We start from the raw sequence: 12,247 nt of genomic DNA on the forward strand, positions 1-12,247 counted from the left end.
CCAGTGTTTTATCATTTTTTTTCCTTCTGTTTAGAGCTACCTGATTATCTTGAAATTGATGATACCGTCAGAATTCCCACAAATTTGATTTATTGCCACCAACTAATCAGGTTTCTTTCAATGGCTTATGTTTAAAGGCACACAGATATTGATACTTGCCCATAGAATTGGATTTGAGATTACCTGCCAGCATCTATTTTTGTCGAAAAATGTGCCGGAGTGACAAAGTGAGGAACAATTAAGTTGTTTGATTATCAAAAAGTTCTTTGAATGCTTCGTGCAGTTATATTTTTCTATAGCGTGTAACGAGTTGCATTTGACAGAACAACACGAAATCTTTATGTGCAGTATCAGATGTCGTAAGGCCTGATTACACGGGGGGGGGGGGGGGGGGGGGGGGGGGGGGGAGGCGCACCAGATTACCGGTACTTGAGCTGCATCAGGCGAAGATAAACGTCGTATCAAATGGGCGTAACAGGGAACCGTTACCTTTTTCTAACACACCAGGGTGATAAGGTATTTGCTATGAAGGTTGAGATAACATTTTGAGATGAAAACCCGATTTCTTTGAAGCTGTCAGCCGAGAAATTGATAACGCTTTGTGAAACCCATCAACTCGCGTGATATGGGCTCGTAAAAAGTAGCATAAAGGTCGTCCTGGGAGAATAATTGTTTCCCCGAGAAGATGGCATTTATATCAGTTATCTGTCTTTTCAGACTAAGGGTGGTAAATTTAGCAGTCATATTAAATTACTGTCTTAATCCTTTGTGGTTTTCAACAGAGCAGTGAAGGCATCAACTAACTTGAAATGAAGGACCGCATTCTGGAATAGATAATGATTTCTTTCTTTTTGTTTTACATATGAATTAAGTATGTATTTTGCAGTTCCCATCCCAATATAGGCAGATGCTGGATCCGCTGAGGCTAATCTTATGTTAACAGCAGAAATAAGTAGGTTAACAAATTTACAGGTACAAGTAAGATATCAACCAGTTGGGATGTCATGCATAATTAAACTGTGGGTGCCTTAAGGTAGCAATTAATTGTGTAAGCAAAGAAAGCAGAAATATGGCATCGCTGCTAGTTTGAATGGAATTATAAATTGAAGAGGATTCAATTGGGAGGGGGTAGTGATCAGAGTTCACTGGAAACGAAATCATCTATTCACAAATCACAGAATTCATATCTTACTGATAGTGCCAGTCGAAAATCCTGGAAATCTTGAATCGCCGGGTATGATTTCACCTTGGACATCACGAAGGGCGAAGAATAAAAAGCTGCATTCACGAGTCATGGGAATGAGGTGTTTCGTGCTAAATTATATGTAAGTTTCACACATTTCAGGAAATAAAAAAGTTGCTTTCACGGCCAACGAAAATACCCAATGGGACCCTCATTTAAGTAATATTTTCTCCTTTTGTGATTAGTACCTTAGTCAATACTTAAAAAACTTAATCTCATAAGATAAATCATTTTTCTGTAAAACTTCTAAAATGCACTGATTGAAAATTATTAAGAGAGTGTTGTCATATAGTAATGAAAGTAAAATTCAATTAAAAATTGCACAAAGTATAACTTTTGGTTTATAATGATATTAAATTTTGGTCACTGTATTTTTATTAAATTTGTGAGTACATGAATATTTCAGTCTTTTTATTCATTTAATTTTTAACGCAACTCATAATGTTACTGTTATCAGAAATTTTCAAAGTTATCAGTAATTGATCAGTTCATAAGTAGAGAAGGGAAGAAATATCTTTAATTGATAGTATATTTTGTCTTTATCAATATATTAAATAATTTATTGTGTGAAATGAACCCCTTTCAGGTTTTCTCTTCGAAATCAGTGTCTTTTATTAAAAGATAAAGTTTAATTGGTTATTTGCTTAATTGGCAAATAATTGAAGTGGGTCATTATATAAGTGTGAAATGCATGCATGTTCATGTATGTCCATATGTTGGTCTTAGAATCAATCTATCGCTGACAGGCCTCTCCGTTTTCTGAACCCAAGCTGTTTTCAGTATGGCGGAAGATACAAGAAACTGCACGTTGGAGCTGTCGGAAATTCCAAGACGGAAATGAGTGATATTTTCTCCTTTTTCTACTAATTAAACGAAAGAGTAAATTGAAAATCAATTCCACTATTGTTTCCATCATCTAACAAATTTCTATATTTATCAATGGAAAAAATAAATAAGAAGCCTCAAAACATATAAAAATGATGTATTGCTATAATCTACTATCCATATCGCGTAATTAATAGAAAGTAATGCGTTCTAGACAATCTCTGGCCGGCGCTGCACATTTGGAACGTACCGAACTTGTGATAACGGATTAACGGTTAGTGGTTTGTACTGACAAGATGTTACAACTTCTTGGTAGTGCGTAGCTCATAACCATTTATTTTACGTCCGTGCCATGATATCGCAGCGTGAGGCGTAAATTCGGCGTTCCTCACAAATCCGAGGCTTGAATCGCAAACGTTTATTTATAAGCCCCGACTGCACAGGCTTGATACCTTCTACAGGGACCGAAGATAAACCACGGCGTTTGTCTCCAGCGCGAGAATCGTGCCATGAGCCAAAGCCATATCTGGGAATATCTAGTGAAAAAACCAATCTGTGAGTCCGGTAAAGGGTACAGGCTTCATTAAAGCCAATCATTATCGCGGGTGCACGCAAGTTCAGTGTCTGTTGCGTTCCTGGCGTCCACTGAGCAACCAAAGACATAAGCCTGCTATAAACACTTTGTATGTTATTGATTTTGTCCCTGTATGTAAAAACTGGGTATAACTTCTATTTCTTAGTTTCATTCATTCTGTTCTTGCAAATAGTTATTGTTGGGATCTTCTTTCCATAATAAAACAAATATGATAACAATAAAGTACTGCTGGGGTATGTAAGCTCTTCTGTTCTGTTCGAAATATCCACAGTGATAAAGACAAAGCCCAGTTTAGGATTATGATCGAACGAAAGAATCTCTCATTTTTCTGATGTAGGAATTTGATTGCTGTCTTTCAGAGCTCATCTAGCTGTTACAAAACTGTATACGTCTTAGTTCCACAAGTTTGTAACAGCTAGAAGATCTCTGTTTTCACAACGCATGTTGTCACGCTGTAACAAAATCGAAGATGCAACACGTCTAAAGTAGCAATAACTGATTGAGGAAGACATTCATTTCATTAAAAAGAGTTTGAACGAAAGTCCACCTAATAAATGGTTTGGCGTTAATTCTACGTCTTTTACTACAGAGCTTTTGAGCCCCAAAAATGACATGGCTGTGTCTGTTTCGCCACTTACTGAACTAATTAGATTGACACTACTGCGAAAATCACGCGAGCCATGTGTATTTCGTGTTTTATAACATTGTCATTTAAAAGCATAAATTCCACAGTAAAAAAAAAACAAATGCGACTTGGCACAAGGCAATCTTGCATTTACGGGAGCCAGCAAGTTACGAAATAAGCATGGTTATGTCAATTTCGTGTTTTATAAGATGCACAGTATATAAGACAAATGCAGCGCGGGCCTGGTCAATTTCGCATCTATGGGTCTCAGTGAATCACGAACAAGACATGGCCATGTGAATTTCGAGCTTTATAACATAGCCATATGAAGCTCAAAAATCCACGATCAATGTACATCAACACGATCAGTTTATCAACGTAATCAACTAACGACTTCTTTTCTGTCTTGTTTACCTGTCAAAAATGGCTTCTTTTGACATGCAAGAATATGGAACTTTCTCCACTAATTGGTTTTATTACGACACTGCGGCACTAATTATCCTGAATAATTAGAATAGATACATTTATATCGCAGGCTGGTATATCTTCAAGAACGTCCTCAGGGCATTATTCAATGTGCTGCCATCCGTTTCCATCCCTGCATCTACCGAGATAGTCTGAATCTCCGCATTAGCGTAATTCGAGCGAGATTTTAAGGGGTTTTAGGGGAAGTGGGGTCAGAAATGCTGGCAAGCTACTGGTAGTGATCTACAAGCGAGTGTGGTGCAGCAACGGATAAAACCTGACAAAAATCTTTAACAGATATTTTTAGGGCTGTTTTCTCTTTTACGAGAAATTGCAATCTATGTCACAACAGGGTGAATTTTGTATATTTTGTGTGTCTCTTGCATATTGTTTTCTAAGACGACATTCCCGGCGCATAAGTTTCACCTTCGCCGCATTTAAGTTCACCACACTTTACGTGGATTCTCGCATCTTATTTAGTGTAGAATGGCGGCAAACATCGACGGATGATTTCCATCACCAAAACTTACAAAAGTACAGATAATATCTGGTTAAAAAACATTTTCACAATAGCGGGATGGGTATCGAATGCAGGCCACCAAGATCAGTTACGACGCCAGGCAACAACCCGAATTTGAAAATCACGATATGTACATGTTATGTACCCTAAAATGGTACCGCATAACCCAATCTCTAGGCGTCTGCCTCTTCTCGTAACACTCGACCATGCCTCATAACAAATTTTCGCAAACCTACATATATCTTGCCATCCATGTTTCAAAACATGAAAGCTTATGGCACCTTTTGGTCGTGAGTAATAGTTTAATGTGCAATAAGGCAAAACATTAGGTAGCTTAAATTTGATACAACTCTTCTAACGCGTGAATAAGGTCAAAGTAATGGTAAAATATCACCTCGCCTTGAAACGCTGCCTTGGACATGTAGCTGGCGGAAAGTGTAACCTAGTCGTAACTAGTCGTAACTGGTAGTTTGTTTGCAATAAATTCCATTAATGCAACTGCTTTACTAATGATCTGCAGGGAATTCCCTCAATTAGTTAGCATAAGTTACTAATTTAAAAGTGAAGGTGAGAACTCTTAACTGTCTTTAGATTAAAATTGCAAATAGAAGGACACTTGTCTGGATGGAAATGTAATAGTAACAGGTGTACCAACCCTGTGACCAATAAGTTGCAGACGGTTTTTTTTAAATATGTAAAATACACATTAAAATGTGTTTTGTTTTATTACTTTAAATTTTTAAGATAAGTCTGTATACTAGTCACTTGTATGTTGATTAATTATGCCGATCCACTACCAATCGCAATAGGAATTAACGCTTCGCTGAGAATAGTAACCCTAAGATACAGAAAAAATTGAATTTAAAATTTAGCTTTCCTGCTTCAGTTACATAAACAGATTACATTGCAAGTTAATGAAGAGTTAGTTCAAACGACCTAGTACGACAGTTTGATTTTGAGCGCACCTAATGTTGAAACCAGAAACATCGGCAAGGTAATTAACATTTCAGTGTAAAGTGGACGAGTTCGACAACAAAAATAAAGGCTCAATTTTGCCAACAAATTGTACTTACAATTTTGGCAGAGGTTGACAAACATGTCATTTGCGGTAGATTTTAGTCGTCTATTAGACTAATGTTCAAAAAGAACGAAAGAACGCATTTACTTACAGTATATTTTATGAATTTCTGATTAATATCTGCTGGCACCCGAGTTTGATTTTAATCAGACTTTAAAAAAAAACACCCATGATGACGGTAGCAGCTTGAATTACCGTAGTACAATCCTGCCAAACCCTTTCTGGAGACTGCCACTGCCTTTGTTTGTCTAGATTGTTCACCCAGATAGTGTAAGCACGCGACATGCTTTCATCTCAGTATGTTCCACGGTGTATACTGACTGGAGTGCGTTGTGTACACGAGCACACGTGCTTTTAATTTCAAGCTGGGGCTCACATATAGATATTGCACCCCCATACCCCCCCCCCCCCATACCCACCCTCACCCCCCGTCTCCATCCATACGAAATTACTGGTAACTGTCACATGAACATATCCCTGCGTCAAACTCAGCCGGTGTAGACAAATGCAGTCGTCAGCAGCAAGATTATAGGCTTACAAGTTGTGGTTTAGAATATACAAAACAGCGTTATTTAAGTACCGGGTCCATGCCCTGTCTCCTCACACCCACTTCCTTCCCTACACTTCCTAAGCATCTAACTTCCAATATGTTAAATCCAAAATAAAATAACTTATTAAACTCCTAATATTTGGTTAAAATTAAATTATCATACCGCTCATTACTCAAGTTGTAATTTGATATAATAATTGTTGGACTACTTAAAACATAACCCGCACCAAAATTTGTTACCAACATGTACATGAAGGTCTGCAAGGTTGTTGCTCCGTGGGCCGGTCACCGTTCAAGTATACAAGTACATGTACAGTACTGGTACAAGTGGTTACTGGGCGATAATAAACTCGATGTTATTTTCGATAAATCAAGATGTTAGAATGGTCATAAAAAGCTAACATTGCAATGAAAAGTCATCGTATTGTAATGTTAATATTTAGTTTTGAAAAGATAAGCCTTAGAGGATATATTACTACCCATTTTAAGCGAAAAAAATCCTCTAGCACCCCATACAAAAATCATGGTCCAAAAATGCAGGAATGATGCATTTGTTACTTACATAATACCAGTATATGTACATATATATCTATGACTTTATATACCGGCATTGGATCCAACATTGCAGGAGCGCATTTTCTTTTAAATGTTTATTTTATAAGCCATCCCTTTGGGTCCAAAGTCACCAGAATATCGGACTTTTGTGTCTAAATTTAATCATTTAATCTCACCCTTCATTTTTTTGCAACCCGGAAATAATTCGACCTAACTAATACTGGCGTCCTTAGAACAGAAGGCTTTAAAAGCATATTTTTATAAGCTTGGCATGACCAGAACTACATTTAGATCATAAAATAGATGGAACGGACACAAGCAAGCATTCTTGGCCATCCCAGTGTGGTGAGTTATCCCCGTAATTAGAGCGGAGATGTGCTGATATCCCGATTCACAAAGCATGTAATTTGGAGAGTTTAAGTAAAAGTCACGAACAATCTTTGTCTCAAACCTGTCCTGTGGAGCGCTGACGATGTACATGTAAACATCAAGTGGCGATTCAATATAGGTGGGAAACATATAGGGAAAAACTCTCTCATTGTCAAGGTACTGTAAATGTTTTTCTCTTTTAACCTTTTTCCCTGTTTTGAATATCATGGTAGGGGTACTTGTGGTGTAATTTTCCGTCCTTTGCTTGACATTACTTCTTTTTTAAGATATCATGTGAGCTGGTAGAAAATAAGAAAGAAATATGAGATTATACAGGGTAGTTACTCCTCCGTGTGGTCGCCATTAATAACATTCTGACCACAAACAATTGAACCCACTTTAGGGTGGCTTCTAGCGACTGAAAACATGCAATGAAAACCTTTTTGGCTTTTTAATCCCCGGAGTGGTTCATACTGTTGTATCATTGTTATTTTTGATTTAGTATAAACAATTGTCCCTGAGAAACATGATTTATTGTGACAAATAGGTCCATGGGACCGGGAGTATAGGCCTACCCATTGTCACAATAATAAAATAAGAACTTAAACATAGCAAGTAAAACAGTTCAGCTTTTGCAGATCAATCAATCAAATTTTCAGTTAAAGAGAAAATTGGATTGTTGCATTTCACAAGTAGGCCTGTGCTTTACTTTTAGCCCATTAAACAAGCCACCTAGATAGTTACACGGGGTACACTAAAACGAAACTTACATTTCAAGCTACTAATCAAGATTTTTGTGGCTAGCAAAAAAATAACGGGTGATCTGACTTTTTACCAGTCGCACAAATTAAAGGCCGATCCTTCAAAGAACGGAACTGATACCTGCACAAGTCATCAAACCGCGAAAAAAAAAAAGATCACAGGACACGACGGTTGAAGCAAAGAAAATGTATATCATGTTACTTCATGTAAGCTTAAACCAGTTGACATTTTTTACAAAATATTAATGCACGTTCTTACAAAATGTAAAATGTTACATCACGCCATGCTGTTGCCGGGTGTCGTGTTTAGGCCAAACCGACACGATAAAACCTCAGCAGTGACAAAAGGGTAGGGAACCGACGATGTGACATTAGATTCGCCACGATATTGATTTAGACCTCAACAGAGAAGAAAACGGTTTTGTGGTTTCGGTCATTTTAAGGGCATACTGAAGGGGGTTTGATATGTAGGGATTTCTTCCTTCCCGTATAATGTGGAAATAATATCATATAATGAGATAATGCTGTCATATCATATATCAGATTTATCAGGATGAATTTGCTAATTCGAACTGATGATATAACAGCAGCGTTTTTTTAACATGGTGAAATCGAATTCAAACAGACTTCTCTCACCTGAACAGCTATCAAAGCCGTTTCATCGCCTATCTAATCACAACAATAAGTCATACATTCCGGTGTCAGGAAATTTTCTTGAAAGGATTACTTCCGATTTTTTTCAGAAAAGAGGCAAAACAATGTCTTTGATTGATTGAGCTTAGTTCCTAGGGGCTTATATCTCCTAAACAAAAATACAAAATAAATCTCTGTCACCGGATTGTAATTCACAGCCTTGCCAATTTCCATGATAATATTTTACTTAGGTACAGGGGTACCTTGGAAACCAATCACTATCTTACAAAAATGACAATTAAAGATTGGCCATCCCTTGTACAGAAGCGCGGGTGGTTGTGAATAATACAACAGCAATAGAGTTTTTGTTCTAAAAGTATCAACGTTTTTGCACCATTATTAATTTAAGTATTTTACATAAAAGAAATGGGGGAAAAAGCTATTTTGCCAAATGTAGGTCTCCATAACGTATGGAACCCACTTAAACCTTGTACTGTGCAGCAACATGTTAACATTATGACAGAGGCTGCCCTGGTTTACAGTTGAAGTGAAAAATTATGTGTTAATACAAAACTGCAAAATAAATATGCTACTTAAATGTGCTATATGATTTAATGTAAAACATAAAGTCTTGAGATATAAGAGCAGAGAAAGGTAATCAGGTTCAGAAATTTGGTGAAACTTCCAAAATAAAAATATTGTACTGAACTTATAATTCTGATTCAGATGAGAATACTGTATACTTCCAGCTTAATAAAACACAATTTCGATATTATTTATTGCTCCTTAATTTATTCATTTATTTATTTATTTATATTTCATGTTAGATGCGGTTTATCTATATCACCGCCCTGATGGTCCTGTCTACACTAACCTATAGCTATGTCACGACACAAGCGACATCAGCCACGGAGAACTTACGCAATCTTCTCAATAAACGGATTCCGGTGTCAAACAGATATCCGCCAACTACCACAGGGACAGAAACTGGGGAAGACCTAGTAGCCGTCTCGAGCAATTCCTGTCCGGTAACAACCTGTAGTGCTGATGGTGGTGCTCAGAAAGTCTCTGATCTGGAGGCTTTATTGCCTGGATTCTTTCAGACAAGAAGACAACTTGAGAGATACAGCAAAACCAATGGTATCTCTCGAAGTCTGTTCAGGTCCTATGAAGAAGCCAATGAAGCGCTGAAAAGCAACACTGCCCATATCAGTAAAAGAGCCGTGCAAAGCGAGGACACCTGTTGTCCAGCGTAAGTTGACATAATTTGAAAAGCGATATGTATTTTGGTTAATATATATAGGAGGCGGGCATAAATATTGCAACACGTAAAACCCCCTTTACACTGGACAGCGTCCATTCTGCGTCCTTTGTTCGACCATGCATCTGGCATCGCTGTGGTCGTAGAAAGGAGGCACAAGCATTGCTTTGGTTGCTGAATGAATCCTCAATGATCGGCGAGTTGGCGACACGTAAAGTATTGCTTTTTAATCTCAAACGGGACGGGACCGTCCAGTGTAAAGGGGCCTTAAAAGTAACAGTTGATAGTTTCCATTACTACACATTACACCATTTCAATCTTTACTGATTGAAATAGAAATCAACACTTGTTGAGATGCTTGAAAATATACATACATCTCAAAGATACATGTAATCGTCACGATAATGTCAATCTTGTTTGTTAGAAAATTTTATTACAGAATTGTAAAAGGAATAAGGATGGAGTTGCTGCAAGTAAGCGTTCACCCATACAGATAAAATAAATATCAATACAGTGTGTTTTAATATACTGTATCATGTATTCTTGCTCAAATTCTCTAAATTTTTTAATTCTTTTCAGCTATGAATTTTACTTGGCCCCGTCGACACTCGTGCTCAAAAGCGGCATTACAATATACCCGGTACAAGACGTCAGCGGCGGAAATTATCAAGTCCTCTCCATAGCACACTGCCAGTGAGTTCTTTTTTAAGCTGCCGTACATGGAGTCAGATGTGTCTTAGAATCGATATTAAACAATTCAGTAGATAGTGTAAGGGGAAATACTTATCCCCCTTGTGATGAAAATTATTTAATATAATACGATGGGTAACCTTTAAGTAAAGCCTAACCGTCTTCTTCTTCTTTTAATCTGTAAGTTGTTTTAAAATCAGTAATGCAGCTAAAGAATAGTTCAGAGTGGTGATAACCTTATACATACCTACATATATAATGTGACCGTGGCGATATATTTTTCTTCGGGTTTTCTTTTTTTTTTTGTTTTTTTTTTTTTTTTTTGTTTTTCGTTGAAATGCGAGAACTTTTGTATGTCAAATATATGCAATGTCACCCATTTTGGTAAACGCCTTGACCACATTTCGCTGACGCTCGAGGTGTTATGGCATATATCGCTCGGGTGACAGTGTATTTTCTCACACGTAACTGTGGATGATCTAGTTTGATAAATATTTCTGAATCATTATTGAGTTTGGCCAGATCATAACTGTCTGTTTCAAATCATTTGTGCTTTTGAAAAATTCCTTTTGAAAACCTCCTAATGTAAAGTGTAAACTACAATAAAACGATATTATAACTGTATCTATGACTGCTTAGGAGGAGATAAGGTCACTCAAAATCATTCTACCTCAGTGTTATTTTTCCAATCTACACAACAGTGTTTTAAAATGAATTTCCATTTGATAAATCATCTCTATTATTTTACTCTAGCAACGAGCCTGGGGGTTGCAGCGGCACGTGCCAGAATACCACCTCCACCCAGCCTCTCCTCGTGCACTGTGTCTGGCCAGTGGTGTGTCAGAGTGGATGCAGCACTACGTTCTATCACGCGGAACTCGACTCCGGGTGCATATGTGTAGAGTGATGACAGGGTCAAACATTATTTTAACACTAGACGCCGACAGAAAAATATTTTTTCTATCGCAGGTAGATCGCTTGGACAGGCACGCGGCACGTTTAATCAAGCATATATTTTTTGACGACGTTGTTTGAACTTCTTTATGTACTGACAAAACGTTACCTTTATGGCTCCTCACACAAGTCTTTAATTCTTCGTTTATTTCTGCTTCCTCATAGAAGATTTGGCAAATATTAAGAGGAGTGTGTGAAGAGATTGTCCTTGTTATTGACGACGTCAGTTTAGCTGAAATCTCACAGAATGGTTGAAAAAATAATAAAATATTCTTGAATTGTCTTTTATGATTAAGTTCTTCCTCTCTTTGTAAGTACTGCATTTATAGTGACATTAAAAATGTCTAATCCCTGTTTTGTTTTTTAATAACAGATCATACACATTGTGAATATTCAGCACACAGAGTAGGAGATATCCTAATTAAAGTTCAATGGTTTGTTTCCAGTTATTATTGATTCATGCTCCTGAATATTTGATTTTATCTTGCTTGTATTTGTTCGACAAAAATCAACTGAACAGAATTAAATTGACTTGTATGAACTATTCGTTTTCTCTTTATTTCATTAGATGATCATCGATGACAATAAATTTACTGCATTAACTGATCGCTCCAGTTTATCGTTGCCTATTTATTTATTGATTTATTCGTATCTTCCTATGGTGGTATGGAGATGGTAGTCAGACGAGAGATAATGAACAATGAAACTGTCTCTGCTTCAATCGCGCACACAATCACGCAAGGCTTGCTCAGTTTCGGCTAGGGTAGTGGTAGTGGTTGGTAATGACTAGATATGTAGGCACTCAGATTCACTGAAAATTTATTGTTCCAAATTCCAAAGCAGAGGCTTTCTGGGAATTTTGTACTCAATGATTGGAGCTGCGTGTTATCTGCATCTGCGTGTTAACGTGTTAAATCACACCATTGAAATAATTGTTATCGGAAGTAACACTACACTGTATGTGGCAAAATATGTTATCCGGCTGTCTGAGCTCTGAAAATTGTCAGCATTGTAAAGAGCCCCAAAATGCACTTCAAATCAAATGACATTTAATTTTTTTCGACAGTGAATAACATGACAATAAGTTCAGAATGTGTCTCGCGCGTAAAAATCAAAGGGAAAC

The 12,247-nt window shown here is 37.2% G+C and overlaps 1 protein-coding gene across 1 annotated transcript; it reads left to right on the top strand.

Annotated features, from left to right (window-relative positions):
- Nucleotides 1-6,842: 6,842 nt before the first annotated feature.
- Nucleotides 6,843-11,731, top strand: LOC106171142 (uncharacterized). Its single transcript, XM_013551301.3, has 4 exons — nucleotides 6,843-7,002; nucleotides 9,047-9,471; nucleotides 10,060-10,173; nucleotides 10,924-11,731. The coding sequence occupies exons 2-4, from the start codon at nucleotides 9,047-9,049 to the stop codon at nucleotides 11,075-11,077; spliced, it is 693 nt and encodes a 230-aa protein (XP_013406755.2). The 5' UTR covers nucleotides 6,843-7,002; the 3' UTR covers nucleotides 11,078-11,731.
- Nucleotides 11,732-12,247: the final 516 nt, after the last annotated feature.

This window comes from Lingula anatina, chromosome 1 (genome assembly GCF_051362555.1).
Source record: "Lingula anatina isolate TDL-2025a chromosome 1, LinAna3.0, whole genome shotgun sequence".
In the NCBI taxonomy this organism is placed as follows: Eukaryota; Metazoa; Brachiopoda; class Lingulata; order Lingulida; family Lingulidae; genus Lingula; species Lingula anatina.

What these genes read in the sequence shown, in the direction of transcription:
- LOC106171142 (XM_013551301.3), top strand. Translation starts at nt 9,047, where the DNA reads ATGCGGTTTATCTATATCACCGCCCTGATGGTCCTGTCTACACTAACC. An exon ending in GAGGACACCTGTTGTCCAGC is followed by an intron (nt 9,472 to 10,059) that starts GTAAGTTGACAT and finishes AATTCTTTTCAG; the next exon opens with CTATGAATTTTACTTGGCCC. An exon ending in CTCTCCATAGCACACTGCCA is followed by an intron (nt 10,174 to 10,923) that starts GTGAGTTCTTTT and finishes ATTTTACTCTAG; the next exon opens with CAACGAGCCTGGGGGTTGCA.